Source organism: Callorhinus ursinus, unplaced genomic scaffold (genome assembly GCF_003265705.2).
Source record: "Callorhinus ursinus isolate GAN/ISIS: 27379988/994484 unplaced genomic scaffold, GSC_fseal_2.0 scaffold2, whole genome shotgun sequence".
Classification (NCBI taxonomy): Eukaryota; Metazoa; Chordata; class Mammalia; order Carnivora; family Otariidae; genus Callorhinus; species Callorhinus ursinus.
In genome coordinates this window covers 9,297,951-9,312,756 of record NW_027397064.1, presented here as the reverse complement: position 1 = coordinate 9,312,756, position 14,806 = coordinate 9,297,951, and the positions used below count along the sequence as shown (strand labels likewise).

The 14,806-nt window shown below is 39.4% G+C and overlaps 1 protein-coding gene across 7 annotated transcripts in view; it reads right to left on the bottom strand.

Moving 5' to 3' along the window:
* Window positions 1-13,733, bottom strand: part of SPHKAP (SPHK1 interactor, AKAP domain containing) — a 171,872-nt gene extending 158,139 nt beyond the window's left edge. For 6 of the 7 annotated variants that reach the window (XM_073877597.1, XM_073877599.1, XM_073877606.1 and 3 more), the window contains exon 1: window positions 13,276-13,733. In XM_073877597.1, the coding sequence (XP_073733698.1) occupies window positions 13,276-13,300 (25 nt within the window). In that variant the 5' untranslated portion in view covers window positions 13,301-13,733. Of the gene's footprint in view, window positions 1-12,930; window positions 13,063-13,275 lie in introns of those variants that run through there. The other variant, XM_073877609.1, reaches the window with a different exon arrangement.
* Window positions 13,734-14,806: the final 1,073 nt, after the last annotated feature.

Here is a 14,806-nt window from a genome sequence, read left to right as displayed (position 1 = left end):
TTATTTGTTTATTACACAATTCATGTTATTTTAAAAATATTGATAAAATGAACTAATTTTAGAAATTTTATAATTTTTAAGATAAATTTCCAGTCAACTATATTAATTGCCTTCACTATTTAATGACATTTACTCTTCTTTGTAGTAAATTTACTTCATGTGCCCTTTTCCAGGTTCCTGTCATCCTCACATGACGAAGATGGCCACTTAACCGACTGAGCCACCAAGGCGCCCCATTGGACACTTTTTAAATAGTGATTCATACGATGAAACTATAGCTCATTTTCTAAATGATAAGGTTCCAATGAAGTCACCACATTTTTTTCACCTTTGCAAGAAAAGAAGGCTAATGGTTTAACAGAATGCCAGGTCAGATCACTGACCTGTTGATAATTAGACAGGTGAAGTGTATTATCTCTTTAATTGCTATTTTGAAGCACTGTTAGTTCATTCAGGGAAAAAAAAAGTAGAAATTAAAAATCTTCAGGTTATATTGAATGCATGAGTCAGCAATGAGCACATCAGGTGGGGCCAAGATTTCACATAGAAAAAAATGACTTCAACTTGTCCCTTATTTTTTACCTGAATTTTTTTTCTTTTTTTGGTTTAAATTACTGAGATATATTTTTTATTTGTCTGCATAAAATAAGTGGAAGTACTGGCTACTGAAACTATAAATGAACGAATAAATCTATTCATAGGCATAATCTATCAAAAGTTATTTATTTCATTCTTTCATTATTATTACATTAAAAATTAGATTTTTAGGACAAAAACCAATTAAGTGTATTGCTTAACTTATGTTAATACTAAAGTATAAGGAGAGAAAATTATCAATTCTCCTAGTATCTTTGGAAGCAAAATTAAATACTTAAAAATTCTTCTCCTTTTACTTAATGCATTTTAATACTTAAAGTATGCTCAAATGTAAAATTTACAAACGAAAAAGGGCACTTTTAGGCACTAATACTTGATACAAATTGATATCCATTACATATGCACATATTTTTAAAATGAATGTATAATATCATGTTGAATAAATAATTAAAAAATACATCTCACAAAACTTTAGCATTCTATTTTATTATGTATTTATTCTGAAGGAGTTGGCTCTACTTTAAGGATAATTATTTAATAATCATTTTAAAAGAACTGCTTCTGACTTTTCAAATCAGGTTATCATTAAAGAAAGTCTAATTAAATATGAATACACCATTATTTTATACCAGTTCCAATTCGCCACAGGTCAATTTAATTCCTCCCAAACACAGGAAAATTATTCTTTTGTATTGCTTATAAAGAAAATGATTGATTGTGTGAGTCATTTAATAATGGATATTCCATCTTGTTCCACTAGGAATTTGTAACAGCTAACAGAAAAGATGTATATAATAAAGTGGTAAAACATAAGTTAAAACTCAAGGCTAAGGAAAATAGAAATTGTAACAGAAGATCAGTATCATGGTTAAAGACAGCACAGATATTCAGGTAATAAGCTCCTACATGGTTGTTATAATTGAACTTTGAATTTGTTTCTGGGATTTCTGGCAGCTGAAGTGAAATGGAGACATGGGCAGTTATATAGTTATTATATTTCTTGAGGAAAAGTAAAGAAGGTATTTAGATGTGGGTGACAGACAAATTCTGCTGCACCAGAAAATACCAAGAGCTTTTATGTTTTGGAGCTTATTGTTAGGATTATTTTAAACAAATACCATGCAATGGGAAGTATAGGAATCAGGAGCTCAGGGTTTTGTTCTTGGCCCCATCTCTAAATATTTGTATGATTTGAGTAATTCATTTAACTTTTTGTGATTTCAATTTCTTTATCTGTAAAGGAAGGGCATTGAACAAGATGATCTTTACCGAAGTTCTTTGTAGCTCTAATATCCCACGTTTGATGGGTTCCCACTTCTCCAGCACAGAGAGAAAACACTTGATCTTTCAAAAGACATATTTTATAAGTAAATTTCTTACTAGGGAGAAATTGTTTTAAGAAGTTGTTTTTAAAAAATTCTTTAAAGAAGTTAGGGGTCATCTGTCAATCTCAATCAAATAAGAGAACTGATCAGCTTGGTTAGCCTGAGAGAAGCCACTTGGGAAATGAAGAGAAACTAGAGTCAACATGTGCTGGGTATCTACTTCCTAGTATGTCTCCTTCCATCTGCAATGCCCCCTGCCCCCAAGGTCACATGCAAGGAGGACAGGAACTCAGTCTTACCCTATCCCAGAAACTTGAAGGTGTCAGGAGTGAGTGTCTGCTCAATAACTGTTGCTTGATATCTGACTCTCCAGTCTCCTCTTCTTCTGTTGACATGCTACCAGAATCACGGTGCAGCATTAGAAGCATCTAATGCGGAGTTTGAGGTCTAATGTCATTGCCTATCTTGAAAGTGGTGTGGAATCAAAACAACCTTTGAAAATTCCTTAACAATTTATAAATTATGGCCTGTTGCCTTTTGTGAAAAAGTCTCATAACGTTATTTGTGTGTGTATGTACTATATAGAAATGCAGGATATGTATTAAAAATACAAAAAAACATAAGCTTACCATGCTTTTAATAATGAGAGACAGCCAGAGAATGAAAGAATTAAAAAAGGAAAATGAGCATGTAGCATTGAATTTACATGGGTTAAATGTGCTTACGGTATGCCATGATATCACTAAATAGCAGCAGCTCTGTGGGACTGTGCAGTGGGCAAGGAAGGATATCAGGATATCAGGATTGAGTGTGATTCCCCGTTCACACTCCATGTCCTCAGGAGGAGAGACCGACAGGCCACAGTATTCACTGTTATTATCTGGAGCTGGTGCATAGGGCCTGCTTTCTGACTGCTTCAACAACTAGCCAAGGTGAGTTCCATATCTCCCTTTCTCCAATCCCATCCTCATATCACTGCATGTTAGTGATGAGGATCTTTGGAAGTCCAGAGCAAAAAGAGAATTCTGTGAGATCAGGCACAATGCACTAGGTTTTACTGTAGTTTCAAACAACTCCAAAATCCCAGAGAATTAAAATCACAAAGGTCTAGGGGCACCTGGGTGGCTCAGATGGTTAAGCGTCTGCCTTTGGCTCAGGTCATGATCCCAGGGTCCTGGGATTGAGCCCCACGTCTGGCTCCTGGCTCAGCGGGGAGCCTGCTTCTCCCTCTGCCTCTCCCCCTGCTCATGCTCTCTCTCTCTCTCTCTCTCTCTCTGTATCTCTGTGTCTCGAATGAATAAATTAAAAAAAATCTTTAAAAAAAATTTTTAAAAAATCATGAAGGTCTATGTCCTGCTCATATTACATATCCTTCGTGGATTAGCTGAGAGCTCTGCTTCAAGTTGTGGTCACTCTAAGACTTTTTTTTTTTAAGATTTTATTTATTTATTTGAGAGAGAGAGAATGAGAGGCAGAGCACAAGAGGGAAGAGGGTCAGAGGAAGAAGCAGACTCCCTGCTGAGCAGGGAGCCCGATATGGGACTCGATCCCGGGACTCCAGGATCATGACCTGAGCCGAAGGCAGTCGCTTAACCAACTGAGCCACCCAGGCGCCCAGTTGTGGTCACTCTAAAACTCAGGCTGGTGAAACAGCCACCACGTGAAATCTGTTATTCACCATCATAAATGCCCTCTTTCTCTTTAACACTTCCACTTGGAAAAGACACATGTCCCTTCTACACACTTTGCATTGGCCCAAGCAAGTAATATGGCCATAGCTTGTACCAAAAAGATGAGCAACTGAAATCCTACCCAATGCTTAGGAACACAGCTGGAAATATTTGCTGAAGAGCATTAATGACCATTGCAACAAAGAGATATACCAAAGAGTGAATTCTGTAAGGTCTCCAGGTCCACTCTGAACTGGTCTTATGTTCTTTTTTTTTTTTTTAAAGATTTATTTACTTATCTGAAGGAGAGACCATGAGCATGGGGAGGGGCAGAGGGAGAGGGAGAGGCAGAATCCCAAATAGGCTCCTTGCTAAGCATGGAGCGTGACATGGGGTCTATCTCACACCCTGAGACCATGACTTGAGCCAAAACCAAGATCAGAAGCTTAACCAACTGAGCCACTCAGGTGACCCCTGGTCTTATGTTCGTAAATAAACTTCAGGAACCGGGTCATTATGTCAGCTTAGCTACACTGAATGACTCACATACAGCAGTGGAGAAACAAATCATCCTGTCCCTTTTCCCCTTTATTTAAGAAAAAGGAGAGAGAGAGAGAGGGAGAGAGAGAGAAAGGGTACTCCTGGTAGAATCTCAAGTGCCATTTCAGAGCCAGGGTGATAAATTTTTTAGTTAAATCAATGCCTGTGGTGGACCCCAAAGATGTCTATTTTTAAATCCCCAGAACCTGTGCATATGTTGTTATATGGCAAAGGAGAATCAAGTTTCAAGATGGAATTAAGGTTATTAATCAGCTGACCTTGATGTAGGGAGATTATCCTGGATAATCTGGAAGGATCCAATGTAATCACCAGAATTTTTAGAAGTGTGAAAGGGAGGCAGAAGAAGAGGTCAGAAGTCAGAAGGATGTGTAGGAAGATGTAGGAAAGGTGTCATCAAGCAAATGCTACAAGCAGCCTCTGAAAGTTGGAAAAGGCAAGAAAACAGATTCCTCTATAAGGCTTCCAGAAAAGAATGCAGACCTGCCAACACCTTGATTTTATTCCAATGAGACCCACAGCAGACTTCCAATGTAGAGAATTGTAAGATAATAAATTCGTGATCTAAGCCACTAATTTGGCGACGATATGTTAAAGCAAATAGAAAACTAATATAACACCTTTATTTTTTTTAAACTAACTTGTACTTCTAAAACCATGGCTACTCTAAGAAGTTCTATTAACTATTTCAATAATTTGGCCATGCAATATGTATTTTAAATTAAAGGAATAAAAAGAAGCACATTGGTCTGCATATTATTTTTTTAGAGAGAAATTCTCTCAAACCATAGGTCCAAATATGTCACCTCTTCTATTTCATGCAGAGTGTGGCTTGATATGCAGGTAAGTTTTCAGTGCCTGGATTCTTAGACCTCTTTGGGAACAGACACAAACTTTGTTTCATTCATGTGCTTGAGTCTATTGGTTGTCATGCTCTGGGTTTCCACTGCGTTCCTGTTGTGTCCCTGTCTTCACAGTTGTTTTTGAGTTAAACACCATAGTTTGAGAAAAATTGAATCAAAAGACATTTAGCAAAAAAAAAAAAAAAATGCATGTTGAAATTGTATACTATGGTCCTTGAGGGCAAGAACCATTTCTTACTCACCATTATATAGGCTTCAGTAACTTTCTTAGGAGTTCAAAAATATCTGAAATAAATGAAGCCATGTGGCATGAATAAATGTCTTGGAGGCCTCCAGTGTAGGAATGTACATGTATTAGGGAACAGAAAAGGACAGTGATGTCGTTTGACAACACTTGAACACTGGAATTTGAAAAGCAGTGTTCAAATTCTGACTCTGTCACTCACTAATTGAATCATCTTGTGCAAGTCATTTAACTTTTCTAAGCCTAAATTTCTTCATCTTTAAAATGGGAATAAAATAATTGCTCTGACTTCCAATTTCCACTCCAGGAAACTCTATTACCCTATACAAGATATCAGGCTTTTAATAAAAAGTTATAAGTCATGTTAAAAGGCAGGAGAAAAAAAAACAAAAACACTTTCAAGGGACAAAGCAACCAACAGAACCAGACTTCACTGTGTCACTGATGTTCAAACTATCTGGCAAAGAATTCAAAATAGTGATTATTAGTTTAATGGCTCTGATGGAAAAGGTACACTGCATGCAAGCTGACACGGGTAACTTTTGTAGAGAAGTGGAACTAGAAGAAAAATCAAATGGACATGTAAGAAATACAAACCACTGTAATGGAATGAAGAATGCTCTAATAAATTCTTCAGTAGAATCAACTTAGCTGAGGAAAGAATCAATGAACTCGAAGTTGGCCAAAACAAATTACTTAAACTGAAACAAAAGGAGAAAAAATAGAATAAAAAACTAACTAACTAAACAAAACCAGAAGTGAGTATCCAAGAACTATATTCTGATATATGAACAATTGGAATTCTAGAAGGAAAAGAGAGAATGAGAACAGGGTAGGAATCATATTAAAAGATCATAGATTTTTTCAGAATTAATAACAGACACTAAACCAGAGATCCAAGAAGCTCAGAGAATACCATGCAGGATAAATACAACACACACACACACACACACACACACACACACACACACACACACTCCTTGGCACATCACATTTAAATTGTTCTAAATAAAAGATTAAAAAGAAAATGTTGAAGGTGCGCAGGGAAAAAGGACATATAACATAGAAAGGAGCAAAAATAAGAATGTGAAACAGTTTCTTAGCACAAATCATAAAAGCCAAAAGACAATGGAGTGATATCTTTAAAACAATGAAAGAAAAAGTATCTTGACAACCTAGAAAACTATAGTCAAAAAAATATGATTCAAAAAGTAAAGGAAAAATAGACTTTCTCGGGCAAAGAAAAACAGAAAATTCATTGCTAGCAGACATTCCTTATAGGAAATGTTAAAGGAAGTTTTTTGGACAGAAGGAATGTAATATTAGACAGAAGCTTGGCTCTACACAGAAAAAGTGTCAGAAATGGAATAAATGAGGGAAAAATAAAATTTATTTTTTCTTATTTCTAATTGCTCTAAGAAATATCTGACTTGGGCGCCTGGGTGGCTCAGTCGGTTAAGTGACTGCCTTCGGCTCAGGTCATGGTCCTGGAGTCCCGGGATCGAGTCCCGCATCGGGCTCCCTGCTCGGCGGGGAGTCTGCTTCTCCCTCTGACCCTCCCCCCCTCATGTGCTCTCTCTCTCTCTCTCTCATCCTCTCTCTCTCAAATAAATAAATAAAATCTTTAAAAAAAAAAGAAATATCTGACTTTGTGAAGCAAACATAGTAGCACTAATTAGTGTTCATAGCATACACAAAAACAAAACATATGACAATAGGATGAAGGATAAGAGAAGAAAATTTGAATATATACCTGTAGGAAACTTACACTGGGTATGAAGTGGTATATTGTAATTTGAAGGTAAATACTAAATAATAATAATAATATACATAAATTATTTTTTTAAGATTGATTGATTTTAGAGAAAGAGAGAGAGAACGCGGGGAGGGATAGAGGGAGAGAGAGAGTCCAAGCAGACTCCATGCTGAACATAGAGCCCAATGTGGGGCTCGATCACATCACCCTGAGATCATGATCTGAGTAGAAATTAAGAGTCTTGTCACTTAACTGACTAAGCCAACCAGGCACCCCTATAAATTCTAAACCATAAGGCAATCACAAATTTTTAAAAACAAATATAAACAATAAATTAATAGGGATAAATAGAATCATTAAAAAATTCTCAACCTAAAGGAAGGCAGAAAAGAGGAAAAAAGGAACAAATAACAGATAACACAAATAGAAAATAGCGAGTCAGTTGGTGAATTTTAATCCAGACTTTCTAGAATCATAATGTGAAGAGTCTAAACATACCAATTAAAAGAAAGAGATTGTCAAAAGGGATTTTTAAAAAGTAAGATATAGTAGCCTATCTATAAGAAACAACTTTGAATATGAAGACTTAGGTTAGGAGAAAAAGGATGGAAAAATGTAAGCCAAGAGGAAGCTGGAGTAGCTACGCCAGTGTCAGTTAAAGTGTGCTTTGTGTCTGAGTTATGTGGGCTATTCATCAGCATTGATTTTAAAAATCTATCACAAAACAATTGAATTTAGAGGAGTTTATTAGGTATGATAAGCAGCAACAGCTAAAGGTTCACTGTTCCTTGTACTTCATACACGCTATCTCAAATCTTACAATGTTTGCCCCGGTGTGGGCAAACTGTTAAGTAGTAAAACCAGGGTATTAATCACTGTGCTCTGTGATTAAGAATAAGATTTTATTGTACCTCCTGTGAGCATTATGCTACTCTCCATAGGGGGAGACATTAAAAACAATCCAACTCATTCTCTAAGCTGGGCTTTCTTTTGGATGGGTGGAGTGTTGCTTCAGTTCTTTTAAATGCCTTAACTTCATCCGTCTCTTTCAGTAGAATGAGATATTCATCTGTCTCATGCCCAACTGAAAGTCACTGCTACAATAAAGTCTGCAGCAGCATAGTTTAGAAGTTAAAGGGACCTAGAAGAGCAGAATATTCAGGGTATATGTCATGACATCTAGGACAAGATAGAGGAGTCACAGGTCAAGCAACATGCCGAGGCAGACACAGCCATCACTTTCAGAACAGGACTAAACACCAGGTCTCCTGCCATCAAATACATCACTATTTCTTCTTTCTCACTTTACAAGTCTCTGGAGCTATTAACTCTCATGCCAAAATAAAGCCCCATTAAAATAAATAGTACCAGGCAAAGGCAACCCCTTGTGAATGAGGCAAGCTCTAACAGTTCATTTAAAAATTGATTATTCGCTTTTACTACTGAGCACTATTCCATGGGATAAATAAATTGTGGTACATCCATACAGTGCACTACGACTCAGCAGTAATAATTGTTGATACACGCAATGACTTGGGTGAATCTTGAAGACATGATACTGAGTGAAAGAAGCCAGTTTCAAAAATTACATATTGGATGATTCCATTCATATGACCACCTCAAAAATGTAAATCTGGACTGATGAAGAACAAAGGTGTGGTTGGCAGGTGGCAGGGGAAGGATGTTTGAGGTGATGTAACCATTCTTTATTCTGACTGTGGTGGTAGTTAAAGGAATCCATATATGTATTAAAATTTATAGAACAGTATAAAAGAAGCCGATTTTAGTATAGAACAGTGTAAAAAATAAAACTTAAAATGGAGGCTTGTCACTCCTCTATTTTTTAAAAATGATTGTTTGGTATCAGATACATATTTTGCTATAGGAACTACATGGCTAAAGATCAGAATGCCTTCAGGTAACAGCATACCTGTTGAACACTGGAATTTGAAAAGCAGTGTTCAAATTCTGAGGCAATATGGATCTCAGAGTCCTTGGTAGAAGGACTAACTTCCAGTTTCTTTCTCTGTAGTAGGAAACAACACCTCTTGGGCCGTGTTCCCTTGTGAATTATGAGTTGGAGAATGTCGTCATGTCAGCGCTGCTTTTGAAGAGAGCATGACTTTCAGGATAGAGAATGGCCTTTGGTTTACACTTAAGATATTGTCTGTATTTGTCCCTGCTCCTCAATTTGTTAAGAGTGATAACCTAATCTTTTAGGTTAATCTTTTCTGAGAGTTTCAGATAAATAGGACACAGAAACATAATGTACTCTTGAATCTTTCCTTTCATATGAATTTGAAAACAGATAACCTTTCAATAAAAAACTTGTTGACAGAAGACCATAGTCTAGTTTACAGTATTGGGTTGTTTGCTCCATTAAAAGAAAGGAAATCCAGTTGTTTTTTTTTTTCTCCTAGAACTAGCATTCTTCGAGCAAAAACCTTGAGATTTTGGTGGGCTTTAGTGAAATGCTGCTAGGTTAAACTTAGGTTTGGTTAAAATAAACTCACGGGAAATCTATATCAAAATACCTTATTTTTTCAAAAGTTCATCTTTGATAATTTTCTCATTCAAAGTGTCATATAAAATCATTACTGAAATAGAATCCAGTAAGCAAAACAAAACAAAAATAACAAAATAATACAGTATAAAAAAATGCAAGTAATTTACGAAATGAGATGGCCCCTTTCTTAAACTTCAAATTCAACCTTAGATATGGTCAAGGTGACAAATTGTTTCTGTTTACAAAAATGATCTTTTCAGTGTTTGTTGGCTTTAAAAGATGATCTTGCTTTTAGGCTGCCCCCATGTGTTCTAATGATATCAGTGTTTGTCCAAACTGTGCACCAAAATCTCTTTTTCCTCTATTTGAAAGAAAGCATGGATTTTCAATCAATACAAGAAAGAAAACCTCACCTAAAGCCAGAAGTACTCTGTGGATGACCCAGCTCTGCTACATACTACTGTGTGTCTTTCTAAATCTAATTATTTTCCTCATTTAATTTCCTTTTGCTTCAAAATTTTCAACTAAGAAGAGGAGATAATTATATCAGTCATATTAACTCACCAGGATATGACGCTCAAACAATTTAACATAAGGCTAATGCTTCATAAAATATAAACCTTCTTTTCTACACACTAGTTACCAATGTAAGTGAGACTTTCCTTCTGTCAGGGGTAGCTACTGTATTATAGCGCCATGAACTACAGCAACAGAGCACGGTGTGTGAGAGTCCTTGGATATTCTTTTATTTTCATAATATCTATCTAGTTGTGTGACCTTAGCAAATCAAATAAACTTTTTATAAAATAGATAACTAAAGAATCTAAAAAAATTTTCCCCCTTTTTTATGCTTTTTTTTTTCTTCCTTGAACTAGACTACTAGTCAGGACACACTTGGCTTCTGGATCTATAATACAACTAACATGGGAACATTTCATCTTCCCATAGCTCAGCCCCAAGACTGGAGACACCTTCCAGCTTTGATAACCAGTGACTGAAAGAACTCTGTAATGTAATCCACATAGCTTATTGTACATTTAGAAATGAAAATATTAATATTAATAACTAATAGAAGCTTTACAGAAGTAATGTAATATAGTATAACAATTCGAAGCATAAACAATTCCTTTTTTAAAAAAAAACATGCTTCAAGTATCTAAATTGTATGAATAAAAACAATTTTGAGATCAGTCGTCACAGAACATTATTCGAATAAAATTTCATTTGTATCTTTGATTCACTGAGAATTTTAAGAAACTGTAAAAGCCAACACACAAAAAATTCTATAATTAACTCAATGTATTACTAAATCATTTTGTTTTTCCCACCCAAGTGTTAAACAGAACGTCTTCAATTGCTTTATAATTCTTGAGGGAAACAGTGATTTATAATCATCCACTTAATTATATTAATACTGAAAACATTTCAGATTTAGACAGCACAAATATTGATTGACAACAACTTGATTTTTCCTGATCATTGTCATTTTCTTGAAAAAACTTGTGAAGAGTTTCCTGTCATCAATTCTTTAAATTCAAAGTTCTGTGGACAAGTGGTATGACTAATAAAGTATTTCCATACAGTGTTTGATAATTCTGGTTTACTTTTTGCATATCAATTCCTATGGTTTCCAATTAAATATAATGTTTCTTTGAAAGAGAGGATCAAATTAGCTATTCTATTAGAGTTAACTGAATATGTTTCATATAAGTAAAGATGTTAATAAAATAGCAGAATTACTACACTGATTTGTGGAAATGTGATGTGTCTTGGTGAATAAACAATACTATTTAAATTTAAATTCAAAATTTAATTTGTGGCAGCTGATATTAAACCTATATTAATATTTTTATAAGATGCTACAAGATACAGAGAAATTATCATCGCAGTTGCTTGGCTCTTCATAAACCCTTTTTACAGTAATGCAATAGAAATAATTTTAAGGAATTATTGGCATAATGAATTTTAATATTTTAGAAAATGTCCCAGCTTTTGAATAGGAATATAGTCCTGATTCAGGCACGGCACTATTGATCTGCAAACCTGAGTGTAAGACAAGCAATCTCTTTTCAAAAGTGCCTCTATGGGAATGCTGGAATCACAGTTTACCAGTTCAATTCTAAAGATCTTAAACAGTAGAAGAGAGGGTGTAGAAAGTGAAGCCCCGGTGGGCTTTCTTTCAAAGTGCCCCACACTTTTACCTAAAATTCAGTGGCAATATTTTTTTGTTTTAAAACGAAAACAAAAACAAAAAACAAAAAACTTCCTGCGGTTCTTATTGTCCTTTTCATGCATTAGGGCAGAGTGGAAAGACTTCGTGGTAGCCTGATCATGTTTGGCCTCAGGGTTAGAGATTTTGCACTGGAGAGCAGCTTCAGGCCAGGCATAGAAACCACCATGGACCTTTTCAGAGCCCTTTGCTACCCCGACAGAGAAGGGATGCTAAAGGCGGAAATTGCCCGTGGAGCTAGGAAAGCTCTGTTTCATTACAGAATATAAATACTTCAAGTCTCTAGATGGCAGCGTTCAACGCGCTTGAAGAGCAGTTTCATCCTCCTCTGCCACCCCCACTCCACTCTCACCCCCATCTTGGCTACTTGGCAATATAGTATCAGCTACATGTGTGCCCTAGCCTGTGGATGTTGGATTTTGCCGCTCTCCAAGAACGCGAGCTGAAAAATGTTTATTCCTGTGCCTGACGATCGCGGCGGGAAGCTGCCTAGATGTGTGCTTGGGGAAAAGGGGAAGGAAGGGATGATAGGATGAGCCACAGGAAGCCCCTCACCCAGGAGGGGTGGGGCTGTGCGGGCAGCAGTGAGACCCCCCGCACCCCGCGGTCTGCAGCATCCCCTGCTCTCTGTGTGGACGCTCTGCCACCTGCACAAAGAGCGCAAAAGCCACCGTGTCCAGCTGAGGGAACACAACCGGCGCTACAACCTCAATTTACCCCTAAACGTTTTATGGGAGTTGAAATATAAAAATTTCAGTTTCTCAAATTCGCAAAGGACTGAATGTGAAGGACCGCGGAACAGGGGCGAAGGGGGAGAAGGAGACGCAAACCAGGGAAACACGCTGCTCCCGCCTGGCTGAGTCGAAGGTGGCGTCCCTGACCTACCCCGTGTGGGGACCCCAGGCTGGGACGGAGGCAGGGGACGCGCTCGGCCAGCGCAGACTGGTCTAGGATGTGGGGGCGCTTGAGGCGGGGGGGACTGGAGCGGCCCGTGTCTCGCTGTCCCGGGTCTCGATGGGGCGCAGCCTGGGTGTCGTCGGAGATTAAGGGCAATTCCCCTCCCCCGCCCTCCTCCCCAACCACTTGACACCCTGGCAACAGCGGACCCTCGCTCAGATCGGAATGGACGGGGATGGGGGCTACTTTGCCCTAGTCTTGCTCCCTCCTAATATCATCCCTACCTTGAAGCCCCTCTCCCCACAAGGCGCGAAACCCGTGCAGGCTGCGTCCACGGGAAGTCCGGCTCCTGGCTCCCGCCGTGGAGAGCAGACCCCAGCCCCGGCCCCAGAGGCGAGCCCGAGCTGTCCCTCCACCCTGAGCCGCACTGGCGCGCAGGCCGCACCCAGCTCCGCGCCCTGTGGGGCAGGAGACTGGGGTCACCATCCGCCGGGCGCCCCTCACACAGCCGGGGCCAGACCCTGCCAAGCGCAGACCCTGGCGCCCCCGGGGCAAGTTCGGGAGCCACCCGAGGCGCACGGCGGAGTTTGAGGGCCACTGGGTGGGGCAAAGGGGAGAGCAGGTCTTACCTTGGTACGGAGAGCAGGGATCCATCCATTGTCGATGGGCGCGCAGAGAAGAGAGGCGGAAAGCGCGGGCGAAGGACGGAAGGCTGCTGCGCGAGAAGCTGGTTCCCGGAGCGCACGGCCGGGCGCGCGCGGGGACAGAGGCGCGCAGGCTGGGACAGCTGTCGCGACACGCTCCGCCCTGGCCGGGAAGCGCGGCGCGCCGCGACCGCGGGAAGGTCCCCTCCCGGTCGCCCCTCTGATCTGGCTAGAGCGCTGAGCCAAAGCGGCAGCCCTTGGCCCTCCTCCAGCTCTTCTCCACCCAAGCCCCCGGCAAGGTTGCTGGAGGTTGCCTCTGAGCTTACCCTGCCTCTCCTGGAGCCCAGCAGAGGTGACCCCGACAGAATTTCTCTCTCCCCGCCCTGCCGTCGCGTCTCCTCCCCTCTACCTCTTGGGTACAGCAGGTCTCAGCCCTGAAGTTGTTCACCCACTTTCCCACATTTGCACTCTACCGGCAATACCCACATTCCCCACTGGTCGCGCACCAGTCCTAACCTCATCTAGATTTGAGGTTATTTTTGTTATCTTCTGCAATGTAATGGCTGATAACTCAGAGCAATGCAATGCTCTCCTTGATTCCCCAACTATTTTCCTTTTAGGTAGACTCTCTTTCTGTTTTTGGTTCTCACAGTTCATCTAACTCATTTTGCTTAATTGTGACTCACTTATTCCTTGCCTGTTAGACGCTTGTGTGCACACAGAGATCTCAAAACCCATGACAGTGGCCATCCATCAGAGTCCAGCACCCAGGACCTGGGGGGAAGGCTGTCACAAAAATTCCTAAGTGCCTGCTTCAGTATCTCCTTGAGCAACAATGACATTTGTTTTAAGAAGAAAGACATTGGCAGTAGCAAATGACTGTTAGGAGGGAGGGTACTATTGACTCTGATCCTTTTTCACTACATAAAATATTATGTGTTATATTAAATTATATATTACATATAATATATGTTTTATATATACATACATATATATATATATATATATATAAAAGAAAACCATAGAACTTCCACAAGTGGGAAGGTGGAGTATGTGTATTTTGCCTTATTCCTCCTGGTAAGTGTAACTAAAAGCCGAAGATTATAAAACAAATATGAGGGATGCCTGGGTGGCTCAGTCGGTGAAGCGTCTGCCTTCGGCTCAGGTCGTGATCCCGGGGTCCTGGGATGGAGCCCCGCATTGAGCAGGGAGCGTGCTTCTCCCCCTGCTTGTGCTCTCTCTCTCTCTCTTTGACAAATAAATAAATAAAATCTTAAAAAAAAACAACAAATATGAGAAGACAAGAAGGTACACAGAAGAAGGCAGACAAGCTAGGGACCCTGGGACAGAAGGACTGACATTGTAGTGACTTCCTGGGTTTTTCTTTTTGCCTTACAGATCCCAGCCTTGGGGCCGAAGAAGCTGGCAAACTGGAAATGTCAGTGGATGCAGACAGAAAAACCCTCTTGTTTCTAGCTATAGGACCAGAAAAGAGGCAATCTAACAAGACAGAATA